We start from the raw sequence: 12,990 nt of genomic DNA on the forward strand, positions 1-12,990 counted from the left end.
GAGTTCAGGTTTTCTTAGCCACAGTACCTAAGTCGATTTCTTCGAAAGCATATGTCAAGAGCTTCTTTAATGCAAGAATACACACGCTGATAACATAATTAAGCTTTAGGATTCAGCTTTCAACTCTGACCCCTCTGAAATCTCTCTTGTGGCTAGGATGCCTTAGTGAATTCTTTACTCAAAAGACTCCATAGTCTGGGTTTTGATTCTGGTTCAGGGTGGAATAGCAGAGAGAAAGAACAGCAAGGATTGATGGGGTGAACAGGAAACTAACTGCAAGCCTGGGAGTCAAAGAAAGGGTGGGAGGAGAGAGGATTGTTGGGGTGAACCGGAAACTAACTGCAAGCCTGGGGGTCAAAGAAATGGTGGGAGGAAGGCCTGATAGGCCTCCATTTGATAATTAACCATGTAAGTTACCGGCCAAGGCTGCTGAGAGTCAGGAGTTGGACTCATCCAGTGGAGAAACTGTACTGAAGCACCTTGTGCTTTCCTTCTGCAACTGTTTCATTGTTAGTAAACCTAGACCATCCCCTCACACATAAATGTCTGGCTGAGAATCCCCGCCTGATCCTCCGCCAAACCATACCCTCATCTCCCTCCAAAGTCTGATTTCACACTCCAATGTGCCATGACCATCCCCCAGGCTGGGCCCATATGGCTGTGGTTTCTGGTTTCCAGGCTTCCTGGAAACAGAACTGGCTCTCTTCTTCCATGTCCTGCGTGTGCACAACTTGCAACGCGTGCACGCCTGGCGCACACACACACACGCGCACGCACGCTCAGTCTCCCTCCCACACACTCACACACACACGCACACACACGCATGCACACGCACACACGCACACACACGCACACACGCACACACGCACGCACACACGCACACACACGCGCGCGCGAGCACACACATACACACACACACACACACACACGCACACACGCACACACACACACACACACACACACACACACCTGGAATGTCTGGGAGCCTCAGGCCTGATTTTTTGCTGCATTTAGGAGCCTGTAAGCAGCTCCCTTCTTGGGGACTTGAGTGCTCAGGCTGCAGCTGGGAAGGTAGGCCCACGGATTCTGACTTCCTCATTCTTCCTCAGCATCCTCAGCCTCTGCTTTTGGCCAGACACTGTTAGAGGGCAGCATACTTTTTTCCCTCTTCCCATTGGAGTCACATTAGAAGCTCACACCATAAAACCTTGCTGATGTCCCCGCTGTGGATGCCAATTCTTGTTTCCTTCCACTGACCTGCATACCTGAGGACCCTGTCTAGCTATCCTCACGTCGTCCTTTCTGCCTCCTCCAGTCTGTTGCTAAGAACCAGCTTGAAGACTTAATATTCATCCTAGAATAATAAATCAAGCATCTCTATCGCCTGCCACCCTAAAACACACCCAGCGATTCCACTAGATAACCAGTGGCCCTACTCTCACTTCCCACAAGAGCCTAGAAACATGGAGCCTCGTCACCCAAGAACTCACAACTGGCATGGAGTCAGCCAAGGGAATGAAAATGACCAGACAGTTGTTCCATGTCAAGATTATTTCCCCAAGTTCAGGGTCAGGTCTAACCTTTAACCCCAGGCTTTCTTAACTTGGCTCTTGCAGATTCTGTTTTTCCCTCCCATGCAGCCCCTGCACATTGGCCCTTGCCAACCCCAGCAGACCTGGGTCATCTTTCTGGTTCTCTTTCCTGGTGCTTAGAACAACACAGTGGGCCCCCTTCCATCCCTGTCACTTTCCATTGAGTTTATCCCTGTGGCTCCAGGTGAATTGCAATATCTCACCTCTTTTGTACTTACTTGCAAGTCTAAAAGAAACCCTTGTGCATCCTCTATGTCTCTGAAAGTCATGAGATGAAAACACTTCAGGTACAGGAATAAGACGGGAGAGAGTAGGAAGGGAGTGCATGGACGCGAACCCCTATAATCCATTCACATGGAAGGCAAGGGCAAGAAGATCACTGCAAGTGTGGTATCAGCCTGATCTACAGAAAGAATTCCAGGCCATCAAGAGCTACACGGTGAAGAGAAACCCTGTCTCAAAAAGGTCAACAAACTACCACAGCAAAAAGGCAGCACCTCCCGTCCTCTCATGCATGCTCCTGAGCCCTTAATGGTTTTTGAGAAATAGCTCTTTTTGGGTTCTGAGGCTCAAAACAGTCATTCTAGGACTCTTAAGGTCAGTGCCAGGGATGTCATGGCTGAGCACGCCTCTCATGAAGATAAGCAGAAAAGTAATTTCTCAAGTGAATGGCACTTCAAGTCACTTGAGCAGAAGAGAGGAAGCTGCCCACCTTAAATGGATAGTCTATGGGAATTAGCAGTGATTCAGTACGGAGTATTAGGGGTACTCCACAGCCTCAAAAAGAACACAAAAATGACTGAATTCTTCAATAGCATAGCAAACACTGGCCTCCAAACCAGCCTATAAAGCTTACTCCCCTGACAGATGTTCTAGAAATATCCTCATCTCATGCCCCTGGGGCATATCTAAACTGCTTGATTGCCCCGCATGGCTGAGGAATTGGAGCGCATCCTTCCTGATCCATTTTCTGAGTCATCAAACAACTTTCTTGAAGGAAGAATAGAAAAAAATCCAACTATCATTTTGCTTCAGGAATGGGTGTCCTTTTTTTTTTCTTTTTTTGATTCCCTTTCTTTTCCTTTCTCCTTTAAAAAAAAAGTGTGTGTGTGTGTGTGTGTGTGTGTGTGTGTGTGCGCGTGCGTGCGTGCGTGCACGCGCTCACAAAGCTATATGCCTGGGGGCCAAAAGTCGTATAGATTAAGTTCCCCAGGCCATAGTATAGTGACCCAGCAGTTAGACAGTAACTACAGAACACACAGTGCTGGTTCACAGTGTCTGACGTCTGGACAGTTGACTGACAACTGGTGAGAGGTCCTTGCTTCAGGTGAAGTGGAAACTCAGCGTGTCCATTAGAAAAACTTCCTTCCAGATTTTAAATCTACCCTCTTCTGTTCTGCTCTGGGCCTGTGGGGCCTGTGGGGCTGGCACACGCAAACCTTAATTCTGCTCTGCCAGCTGCTCCCTGTGAAGCTTTGCCAAGTCAGGGTACTAGAGGGAGACCTACAGAGTACAGAGCAGAGAAACTGCTCCCCTTGTCTACTCCCAGCATACCAGCAACACTACTTCCTTTTCCCAGGGACTTCCTGTTCCTGTCAGCATCACCTCTGCCCCACTTCTTCCTCCTGTGGCGACAGCAGAACATGTAAGGGACAGCTTCTGGACCCAGCGTGCTGGTTTGCATTTATCAGCAAACTACATTTTGTCTTCACTATTGGAGATGCAGCAGTTCCTCAGGGGGCCAGAAGGCATCTGTACAGTAAATACCTTCTTCCAAATTAGAAGGCAGTACCAGTGCTACATCCTTACTTGTTCCCTTGCTGCTAAAATTCCTTCCCAGAGAGAGATGTAAGCAACAACATGTAACCCTTTTCCTAAGGACCCAGTGACAAACCGAAGCATGATACAACCAAATTTATTCAAGGGAATGAATGAGTTTATTGGCTTTCCCTACAGATAGGTACGGTGTTTCTTACAGGCGTGTGGCCATTCCTTCCCCAATCTGGAAAGCCTTACCCAGCAGAAACAGCGAGGAGGACTTCCCCAATGACTGCATAGATGGACACACAAACACACACACACCCTCCCCCAGGCCATTCAGGGTAATTAAGGTAATAAGCAGTTGGATATTCTGGGAGTGGGAAGGGAAGGAGAGCCGGAAATTGTCAGCGAGCCTATCTGGGATGATCTCTTGTAAGGTAGGCAAAGCTGAATGCCCCAGGAAGGCAGCTGGGTGGTATGGAGGACTGTCGTTCACACGCCTCTCCTCTGTGGTGTTTGCATTCAGCACCGTGGGGCTTTCCCTCCATGATTCTAAGTCTTAATGTTCTAGTCTTTCCCCGTATATTTCCCTGACTCTTGGGAAGGCAGCTGCTAATGGCAGTTTCCACTCTGTGACACAGTTGAGGTCTCTACCTCCTTTCTTTTCAGCTAGCTATAAATCATTCAAAATTCCTTTTTATGAAAACAACTGGTGTGAGTTCTATATCCTGACTTCCCTGGACTGACATACTCAGGATTCTCCTCTAATCTAGAAAGCAGCAGGGTGCCTGGAGTTAACACAATACTCAGGTCCCAATTAGCTCTTTCACTTGAGTGAGTCACAACCCCCTTCAAGCTGCTTAACCTTTAGTAAAACAGCAGAGCACTTTACTTCAGCGATGGTGGCTGGTGACTGCAGGCAGAGTACAGCCTAACGAAGTGGTGGATGCAGCCTGTCCTCCATATGAGTTCTTACAATACTATCTGAGTGTCCGCTGCTGGAGCCTGTTTCTCAGTCCCATCTGAACTCTATTAAGGCCAGGACTGGAGCCTGGAGCTAGAGCATATCTAAGGCTCTTTGTCACCCTCTCATTACCAGCCAGGTACACAGCTGCATTGCTCATGACCTGTGGTTGTCACTAGACTTTGAAGAATGTCTGTGGCGGTTTGAATGTGTCTGGCCGGTGGGAAGTGGCACTATTAGGAGGTGTGACTGTATTGGAAGAGGTACAGCCTTGATACAGGAAGGGAGTCACTGTAGGGGTGGGTTTTGAGGTCTCTTCTTATGCTCAAGCTCCATCTAGTGTGGAAGAGAGGCCCCTTCTCCCCGCTGCCTGCAGAAGACAGTTTCCTCTGGATGCCTGTGGATCAAGATGGAAAACTCTCAGCTCCTCCAGCACCATGTCTACCTGCACATTGCCTTGTTTCCCATGAACTCTGAAAGTATAAGCCAGCCCCAATTAAATGTACTCCTTTATAAGAGTTGCCTTAGTCATGGTGTCTGTTCACAGCAATGAAAACGCTAAGACAATGTCCCACCACATACCCATGTGATAGAATCTATATTACTAGTGCAGCCATAGTCAGTGATATCTGGTGATTCTCAACCTTCCTAATGTTGTAGCACATTTCATAAATACAGTTCCTTGTGTTGTGGTGACCCCCAGCCATAAGATTATTTTCGTTGCTATTTTATAACTAATTTTGCTACTGTTATGCATTGTAATGTAAACATCTGACATGCAGGATATCTGATATATATCCTGTGTAAGGGTCCTTCAACACCAAGGGGATCGCACCCCACAGGGTGAGAACCACAGGCTTAAGGGCAATGAGGTAGCTCAGCTGGCAAAAGCTTTTGACAGACAAACCTGATGGAATCTGCCAGAGAACAGGAGAACCAACTCCTAGTGACCAGAATTTGGCTCTAGAACCATGACGGAAAAGGACAGTTGACTCTGTCTCATTCTCGTGTCCCAGTTCAGAGTGGGCGTTGTCACTAAGCATGTGGCCAGTGAAACCACATTAGTGCTCAAGTTTGTTCTGCCTCATCATCACCTTCCCCTACACACACACACACACACACACACACACACACACACACACACACACACACACACACACACTGCAGGAGAAAATTAAGGAGGACAGTACATGTTATTACATAGGAGACTTCAAATAGGCAACACCTTAAAAACTATCAACCAACTTGCATTGTAAACAACCAGAAATAAGTCCCCTAAAGAACCACAATCCAGCATAGTTGCTCATTACGTTTCTTCCCTGGGGAAGACTCTCTCCCACTCTGAATGGGTAAGGGCTAATAAGAGGGGCCGTGGGGCATGGAAGACAAAGGAGAAGGATGTCACACTGAGGAACTGGCTTGAAGTATTCGGTAGGGAACTGTCTCAGCGGCATCGGTGTTTCTCCTAAGATACGTGCATGTGAGCAACATTTGTAATAGCAAGCTCTTTAGACAAGGTGTCCCTCAGGTACACTCCAGGCCCCGACTCTTGAAGGAGGACTGTGCTCTTTGGCCCAAAGTTCTTCCATAAAACAGATCTCTATACATAAGCTCACCCCAGACTAGCATTGGGAGGTAAGGGAAACAGTCTAAATCTAAATATGACCTTTCTCCTCCTGAAAAGGACAGTTGTCCAGGCTGTGAGTTACTCTGCACCTGGGGGCTTGCATCCATCTTTATATTCATTGAAAGCAAGCTTAAAACACATACTGAAGAAGTCTGTAAGACAGCACACCCTCCCTCTCCTCTTCCACGGCTTCTAGCTTATGTTTTTAGGAGAAGAACTGGTAAGAGTTTAGACATCAACCCAAGTGCAAATTAACCAACAACAAACTTAATTTCACAAACTGTTAATATTCACTGTGATTATTGCCTCTTAAGATAGTTCTGGCAGCTTTGGAGGAACAGCTGTAGTCTTCCCTCCTCACTTCCCTCCCTCCCTCCTTCCTTCGTTTCCTTCCTTCTTCCCTTCCTACGAGACTGGGAAGGAAGGCAGGACTCTCAGGAATAGCAAAGCCTCAGGCAGTTCTTTCCTGAGCTGTTCCCAGGCACAACTGTGAGCAAGACACACATGTCTGCAATCATCAGCTAGGAATGTGTGACACTTTCAGCGAAGTTACAGCTCTCAAGCATTGGGGAGCTTTAAGGGCGGCTTCCTGTATGTGCTGTTCTTCTGGGTTTCCCTTCCGGAGGCTGGCTTCTTTCTTCCTGGTGTCCGGCCTCCATGTAAGCACACAGCATCACTCAGAATTTCTTTTCCTTCTCCTTTTCCATTGTGTAGCTAGTGCACTATCCTGCTTTGATGCTGCTGGAGAGACGGCTGGCCCATCTCTTGGCACACACATCCTCCCATATGAATAGAAAAGGAGTAAACTGTCTAGCAGTGGGGAAAGTACGTCTTGTGCTCAGGCTATGTTTTATCCCATGTTACTCCATACTGGACAAACCCATGGAGTTCCAGGCAGTGCCTTGCTCCAGAAAACTGAACTTAACTCTTCTCTTCTCTTGTCTTCTCTTGTCTTTTCTTCTCTTCTCTTCTAAGTTCTCCCTATGTGGACCTGGCTGGCTTGAAAGTTGCTAAGTAGAAAAATGGCTTTGTATTCATAGACATCCACTTGCCTCTACCTCCTGAGTACTGGGATTACTTTGAGAGCTAGGAGACTTCATTTGGAGTAAGAAGGACGACAGCAAGCCCTGGGTAGACCCAGCAGCTGCATCATTCATTAGGTAACACCCATCTAACTGATGAATGGAAGTAGAGAAGTAACTGTCCTCTTAGTTTATTGGGATAACGGAGACTGCAGGGCCACATGGGTGGATGACAGAAACCAGGTTCAGCAGCTTATTAGGCACACAAGAAATGGTGACCCCCATATAAAATGATGGACAGCTAACATTGTCGTGGTATGACAATGATACTTGGTGTATACCTCAAAGACTGCTGAGCAGAGGGCTTCCCCACACATTCTTGGAGCTTTGTTTCCTGCTGTTGATGTGGCCCATTTGACAACCTGCCCATTCCTCCGTCCTCCACCTAGACCTGCTTCTGACCCATTCCTGGCTGCAGACCTAGTCTGGCCTTCAGTGTTAAAGCTGAAATCTGCAGACTCGTTGCCAAACTCTAACTGCAGCAGCAGCTTCCTCAGGTAACGTCTGGTTCTTTATCAATACAGACGCAGCCAGCTTCTGAAGCCTCTTGAACTCTGCTACAGTTCCTTTAACTTGAATTCATTCTGTAAGCCATATACATGCACAAAGACGTCTGGATACATTTACTGTGAGCTCAGGAATTAACATTAGTAATTAAGATAGAAATAAAAGAACCTGTATTTGTCAAGCCAGGGAACCATGGGCAGGCAGGATTATATGACAAATTGCTGTCTTTGAAACTACTAGCCTTGTGAAGTTACTGTTAGTCAATAAATTCTGACATTATAGGAGGACATAAGTCTGTCTGTTACTGGCACACCATGCTCACAAAATGCAAACCTCATACTGACTTCCCACACAGTTAAACCCAGAAGAGCAACTAGCATGCCCTGATCTGAGGTTGGGGGCTGCAGCTTCAAAGCAGCTCCTTGGAGTAGTAGATATCCTATGGGTTCATCCATGTGCTAACCTCTGCTCAGATCATGAACGATCTGTGTGGGCTGATCAGAAGTCAGGTGGACACAACTAGCTCTTATTTACATAAAAATGTTAAATTTCTACACAAATATTTAGATCTAAAATGACCTCAGATCCAGGAATCCTGCTCAAGCATCTCTACATCATGACCAGAGACTCTTGTAGGCTGTCAGTCACTGGTGAGTCAGCATGACTCAGATTCTGCTCATCACCTCCCTACGTTAGAATTTGATCCCCATTGAGATAGCAAAGTCTGTGTGGGAGCCAGACTGAAGGTCACTATCCAGGATTTTAAACAAGATGAGGAGTCTTTATTTTGTAAACAATATCTAGGAATGTGTGCCACCTACTTTAAAAAAGAAGTTGCCCAGATTTGTCCAAGTGACAACAAAGTGTAAGAGAATGATCTGTCGGTCTGAATTGTGACTGAGCACTTGGTGTCCTGGATGCCTGAAAGCACAATGATGCATACATAACTGTTAATTACATTCTCTTACTTCAAACTGTCGAGGCTTCCGTTTTGTCAGCTCAGACCTATTATCTCTCCTACTGGTATTCCAAGAGGAACTCTTGTGGATGGATTCTTCACTTGCTTTCCAACTTCCCCTCCGGGTTTATTCATATTCAGTAGCCTCTATGTCAGATGGGAAACATGCAGGTCATACACTCACACACAAGGTCTAAGTGGAAGCCAGAATCTCAGAGAATAGCTTTGTTTTCAGATGGGGCCAAGGTCTGGGTAGATGGAGTGACTTCTCCATGCCTTGGTGGCTTTAGACAGAGCTAGTCAGTACTAGGGCTCTGAGCGCTATCATGCATTTGATAAGAAGATCCTCCATGACTGCCCTTCACAAATACACTCTTTACTCTTGCCAAACAGCATGTGTAATTTTAACAAAATGCTCGTCAAGAGCCTACCTTTTAATATAGGTCCCAGAAGGTGAGACACAGATTATCTGGTTAGTTGAAAAAAAATTTACTCAAGCAAATGAGGGATAGTTTTCAGCACTTGGACTTCTTTTAAATTAATGACCTGTGGTTAATTTATCCCAGTTTTTATCCTTTAATCTTTAGTTTTAAATTCTTGATAGCAATTGCTATGAAACCTAGGCCTGTAATCAAGACTGGAGAGAGAAGCACATCCTTCTGCAGCAATTAAATAAAGAGTCCATTTTATTTTTTCATGCTAAGCTATGATATTTAATTAATGGAATATTAGTCCCCTCCTTACAGGGGATAGCTGCATCTTTCAACATTCTTGTGAGGTTGGAGAGATCTGCTGTGCCGACGTGTTCCAGAAGACTGAATGCAAGTATGTTTTGTTATCCATTCATTTGTGACTTCAATCATAGTTGCATTTTCTGCAACATAAATGCTAAATTATACAATATGCATCTTTTTAAGCACACCAGATCAATTGTTAAACAGAACAGTAGGAATAATCATATTATAAACTTAAACTGAGCTACAGGGTAGAACACATGACTTCATTTAATATTGATAGCAGCTCAATTTAACAGTTCAAAAAGCAAACACCTTTAATAAATTTGGTGTGAATGATCATATAGCCTGATATACTATCATACAGGAGTGTATACATATAAATCTATATGTAGAATTATGTACATTTCAATATATATCACATATTTTTCCTACTCACAATTTTCTTTTGATGAAGGGAGCAGTTTCACTGTATACATGTGAAATGCTACATATGTCCTGAGTAATTGAGGGATTGTTAATAAACTACTGAAAATTCTCTCTCTCTTTTTAGTTAATGATCCTGAAGATTCTGTACTAAAACATGAACAAGAGGATATTTAAAAGATTGCATCCGGCTTTGCATTTGTTTTATGCAGAAAAAGCTAAAACATGAACACCAGCCATTGAGGTTGGGGGAAATGCCCTCAACTGTTGGAGGTTAAACAATGTCTTACTTGTAGGGGTTTCTGCAAGTTTTAAGTAATGTTGCCTACATCCAATCTGTCAGGCATGGAAGACTCTTCTCATGATTGGCCTACACATCCTTTTTCCTGAACAGGACCTTCTATGTAAACGTCAGTATTTAGATATTATTAAGTCCAAATCCAAATGAACAAAACAATATGACATAACTTAAAACATCTTTGAAATCTATCCAACCACATGGAAGGGGTATAAAAATCAAGCGTATTTTGGTGAAAAAGGAAACCAGATGAAAGTCACTGACGGGTGGTCTGGTAAGCCACCCACAAGTCCCAAGTTGGCTTGGCTCTAGGAGCCCCCAGATAAGCAAGCCACACATCCATCCTGCCACGGGGGACTGACTCGCTGCACAATGAGAAGAAAGTACTATGGGAAAGGCCACATTCAAGTGCAGAGGTACAGTAACAACTGTCAATCAGGGTTGCCCTTGGCAGGCAAGCATCCCACTCCCAAACTCAGGCACTAGATATGGTGTGTGAGGTGGTCTGGGCTGGCTGCTGCATGTTGCCACAACAGGAGGAGGCAGGCTGGGATCCTGGTGCAGGAGTCCACTCTGCATCAGAGAGAATTTGATGAGAAGGCACTGTGTTGGTGGTTCCTTGGTCACCACAGTTCTACCCTGTCCCATGGCTGCTGTAGTCAAAGACTCCTTTCTTGAAGAATGGTGAGAATTCACAAATGGTGTGCTTGGACAGGGTCAGCCCCACTTTGTTGATGTGAAGGGGAGATGTCTCGGACTGGAGCATCACACTGAAAAACTCCCTGAGGTATTTCTGAGAAGAGATAAGAATGAAGAATATGGTCAAGACAGTGCTATAGTCAAGGAGGGGAGAGAAACTGTCCAGTGTACCACTGACCTGCACAAACACTTATTTCATAAACAACACCAAGGACAGAATGCTCCAGAGGTCCTTGACTACCCTGGACACTGTCAGCCTGTGCAGAGTAAACAGGGCTGTGACATCCAGGCCCACAGTAGAAATTTCTTTGGCTCAGATCTCCAATCCACAGAAATGTCACCTGATGTCCATCTGTAGACAGTGCCGTGAGGAATACCAGAGGTGCTAACACAGAGCATTTTCCCTATGGAAACTTTACCCTACATAAAATGTCATTGTCCTCTCAAGTTTCACACTTTGGGGGGTGTAACCATCTGAGCAATGTTAGCATTTGTATCTTCTTTGAATCCTATGTATAAAAGAGGATCAGCTCCAAGCACTAATATTTACAGAACATTTAAACCTTTTTTTTTTTTTTTTTGGTTCTTTTTTTCGGAGCTGGGGACCGAACCCAGGGCCTTGCGCTTCCTAGGCAAGCGCTCTACCGCTGAGCTAAATCCCCAACCCCCATTTAAAACTTCTATAATCATCATCAACAACAGAAGTATTCTTCCTAAGGTGAACGGTCAACTGCTCTGACTGGGCTTTTTATTTTTCTCTCCTCCATGGCAGGTGCTCATCACTTCTTTTTATGGTACCAAGAGAAGGATGCCTGCAACAAGGCTCTAAGACGTAGGGAGTGAGCTCAGACATTGGTGCCTGAAGCATGTATTAGGGAAGAAGAGGATATATAAGAATAGCTCTGCATTTCAGTCAGACAAGTCTTGTTGACAACAGCACATGAACTGTCTCCTTTCATTTAAAAATATACAGAATCCTGGCACAAATCCAGGAATTAAGCATTATTATTCCTGACTATCACATACAGAAACAGAAGCCTAGTCCTAGAGCAGTGGCTCCCACCAAGGGGATGCAGCTTCACGGCCATCAGGTCATGTGTGGAGCCCTGTAAATATCCTGTGTGAGTCGAGAAATGGTAAAGTAGTGGAAGGCAGGCAAGCTCTAGGACCCTAGGATCATGAGTTATTCAGCCCCTGTAGAGTTTGTGCTAGATGATCCTTGGTTGTCCTTTGAAAAAGGCCAATTAGGCCAAGAAGTTTGTTAGCTTTGCTTAAGATTAATGGCAAGGGCTAAGGCCACCTTCAGATAGCATTTCTATTAACCTCTGACTTTATACCCTTTAGAGAAGGCAAGCTGACTAGGCAGAGGAAACGGCACACTCCTTTCTATTGTTTCCCGCATGCCAAGGGCAAACCTTCCAGCCCTGTCAATGCTGTCACTCTCACACTGAAGTACACTCTCAGACCTTAAACTATACGTGTTCTAAATACAGTATTTGACCAGTTACACATGTGACACTGCCACCAACCCAAGACAACAAGCACCTGCAGCACCACAGAAGTTTCTGGAGTCACCTGATTTGGTCTTGGTCTTCACACTCTCCCTGGACTAATACTTTCTCCTTGGAACACACACTGAGGAAACTGCTGGGTGTGTGTGTGTGGCGGGGGGGTGAGCTGACAAGAGGCTGTCATCAAGCACAAAGACTCAATAACAAGTTTTCACTAAAACGTGGTTTCCTGGCTCTGTATTCTTAACTTACTAGTCTCAGGAGAGCCCCACCCCCATTCCCCAAAAGGATTTTAAATCCAAAGTTAGGTGAAGGCAAGACACTGTCTAAAACAAGTGAGAAGAACCAAAAAAGGTCACATAAGAAGTCAAAAGGAAATGACTTTGATCTTCCTAATTGAAGAGACCGAGAATATCAATTTTCTGGATAAACTGGAGGTACTGATGTCGAAGACAACACTTGGGCTGACAAGGCTACAGCCATGTGGTGGTACATCTGGCTTCAAGTGGGTTCTCATCACTTGAACATATATAGAGTGCTTTATCCACTGAGTCATTTCCCTAGCTCTGTTTTCTTTTTCTTTTTCTTTTTCCTTCCTTCCTTCCTTCCTTCCTTCCTTCCTTCCTTCCTTCCTTCCTTCCTTCCTTTTCTTTTTGACAAAAATGACATGAATTTACAATGGAGCAATGATAGCTTCTTTTACAAACTATCTTGTGAACGCTGAGAACCCACATGTACAAAAATGAAATTCAATCCCTGTATCTTATTCTTTGACACCAGTACCTCCAGTTTATCCAACAAATTGATATTCTTATCAACTCCAAATGGATC

At 45.0% G+C, this 12,990-nt stretch overlaps 1 protein-coding gene across 1 annotated transcript in view; it reads right to left on the reverse strand.

Annotated features, from left to right (window-relative positions):
- Window positions 1-9,159: 9,159 nt before the first annotated feature.
- The window catches only part of Kif16b (kinesin family member 16B), a 290,355-nt gene continuing 286,524 nt past the window's right edge, over window positions 9,160-12,990 (reverse strand). The window contains exon 27 of the mRNA XM_032904316.1: window positions 9,160-10,742. Coding sequence (XP_032760207.1) covers window positions 10,584-10,742 — 159 coding nt within the window. The 3' untranslated portion in view covers window positions 9,160-10,583. The remainder of the gene's footprint in view (window positions 10,743-12,990) is intronic.

Source organism: Rattus rattus, chromosome 5 (genome assembly GCF_011064425.1).
Source record: "Rattus rattus isolate New Zealand chromosome 5, Rrattus_CSIRO_v1, whole genome shotgun sequence".
Lineage (NCBI taxonomy): Eukaryota > Metazoa > Chordata > Mammalia > Rodentia > Muridae > Rattus > Rattus rattus.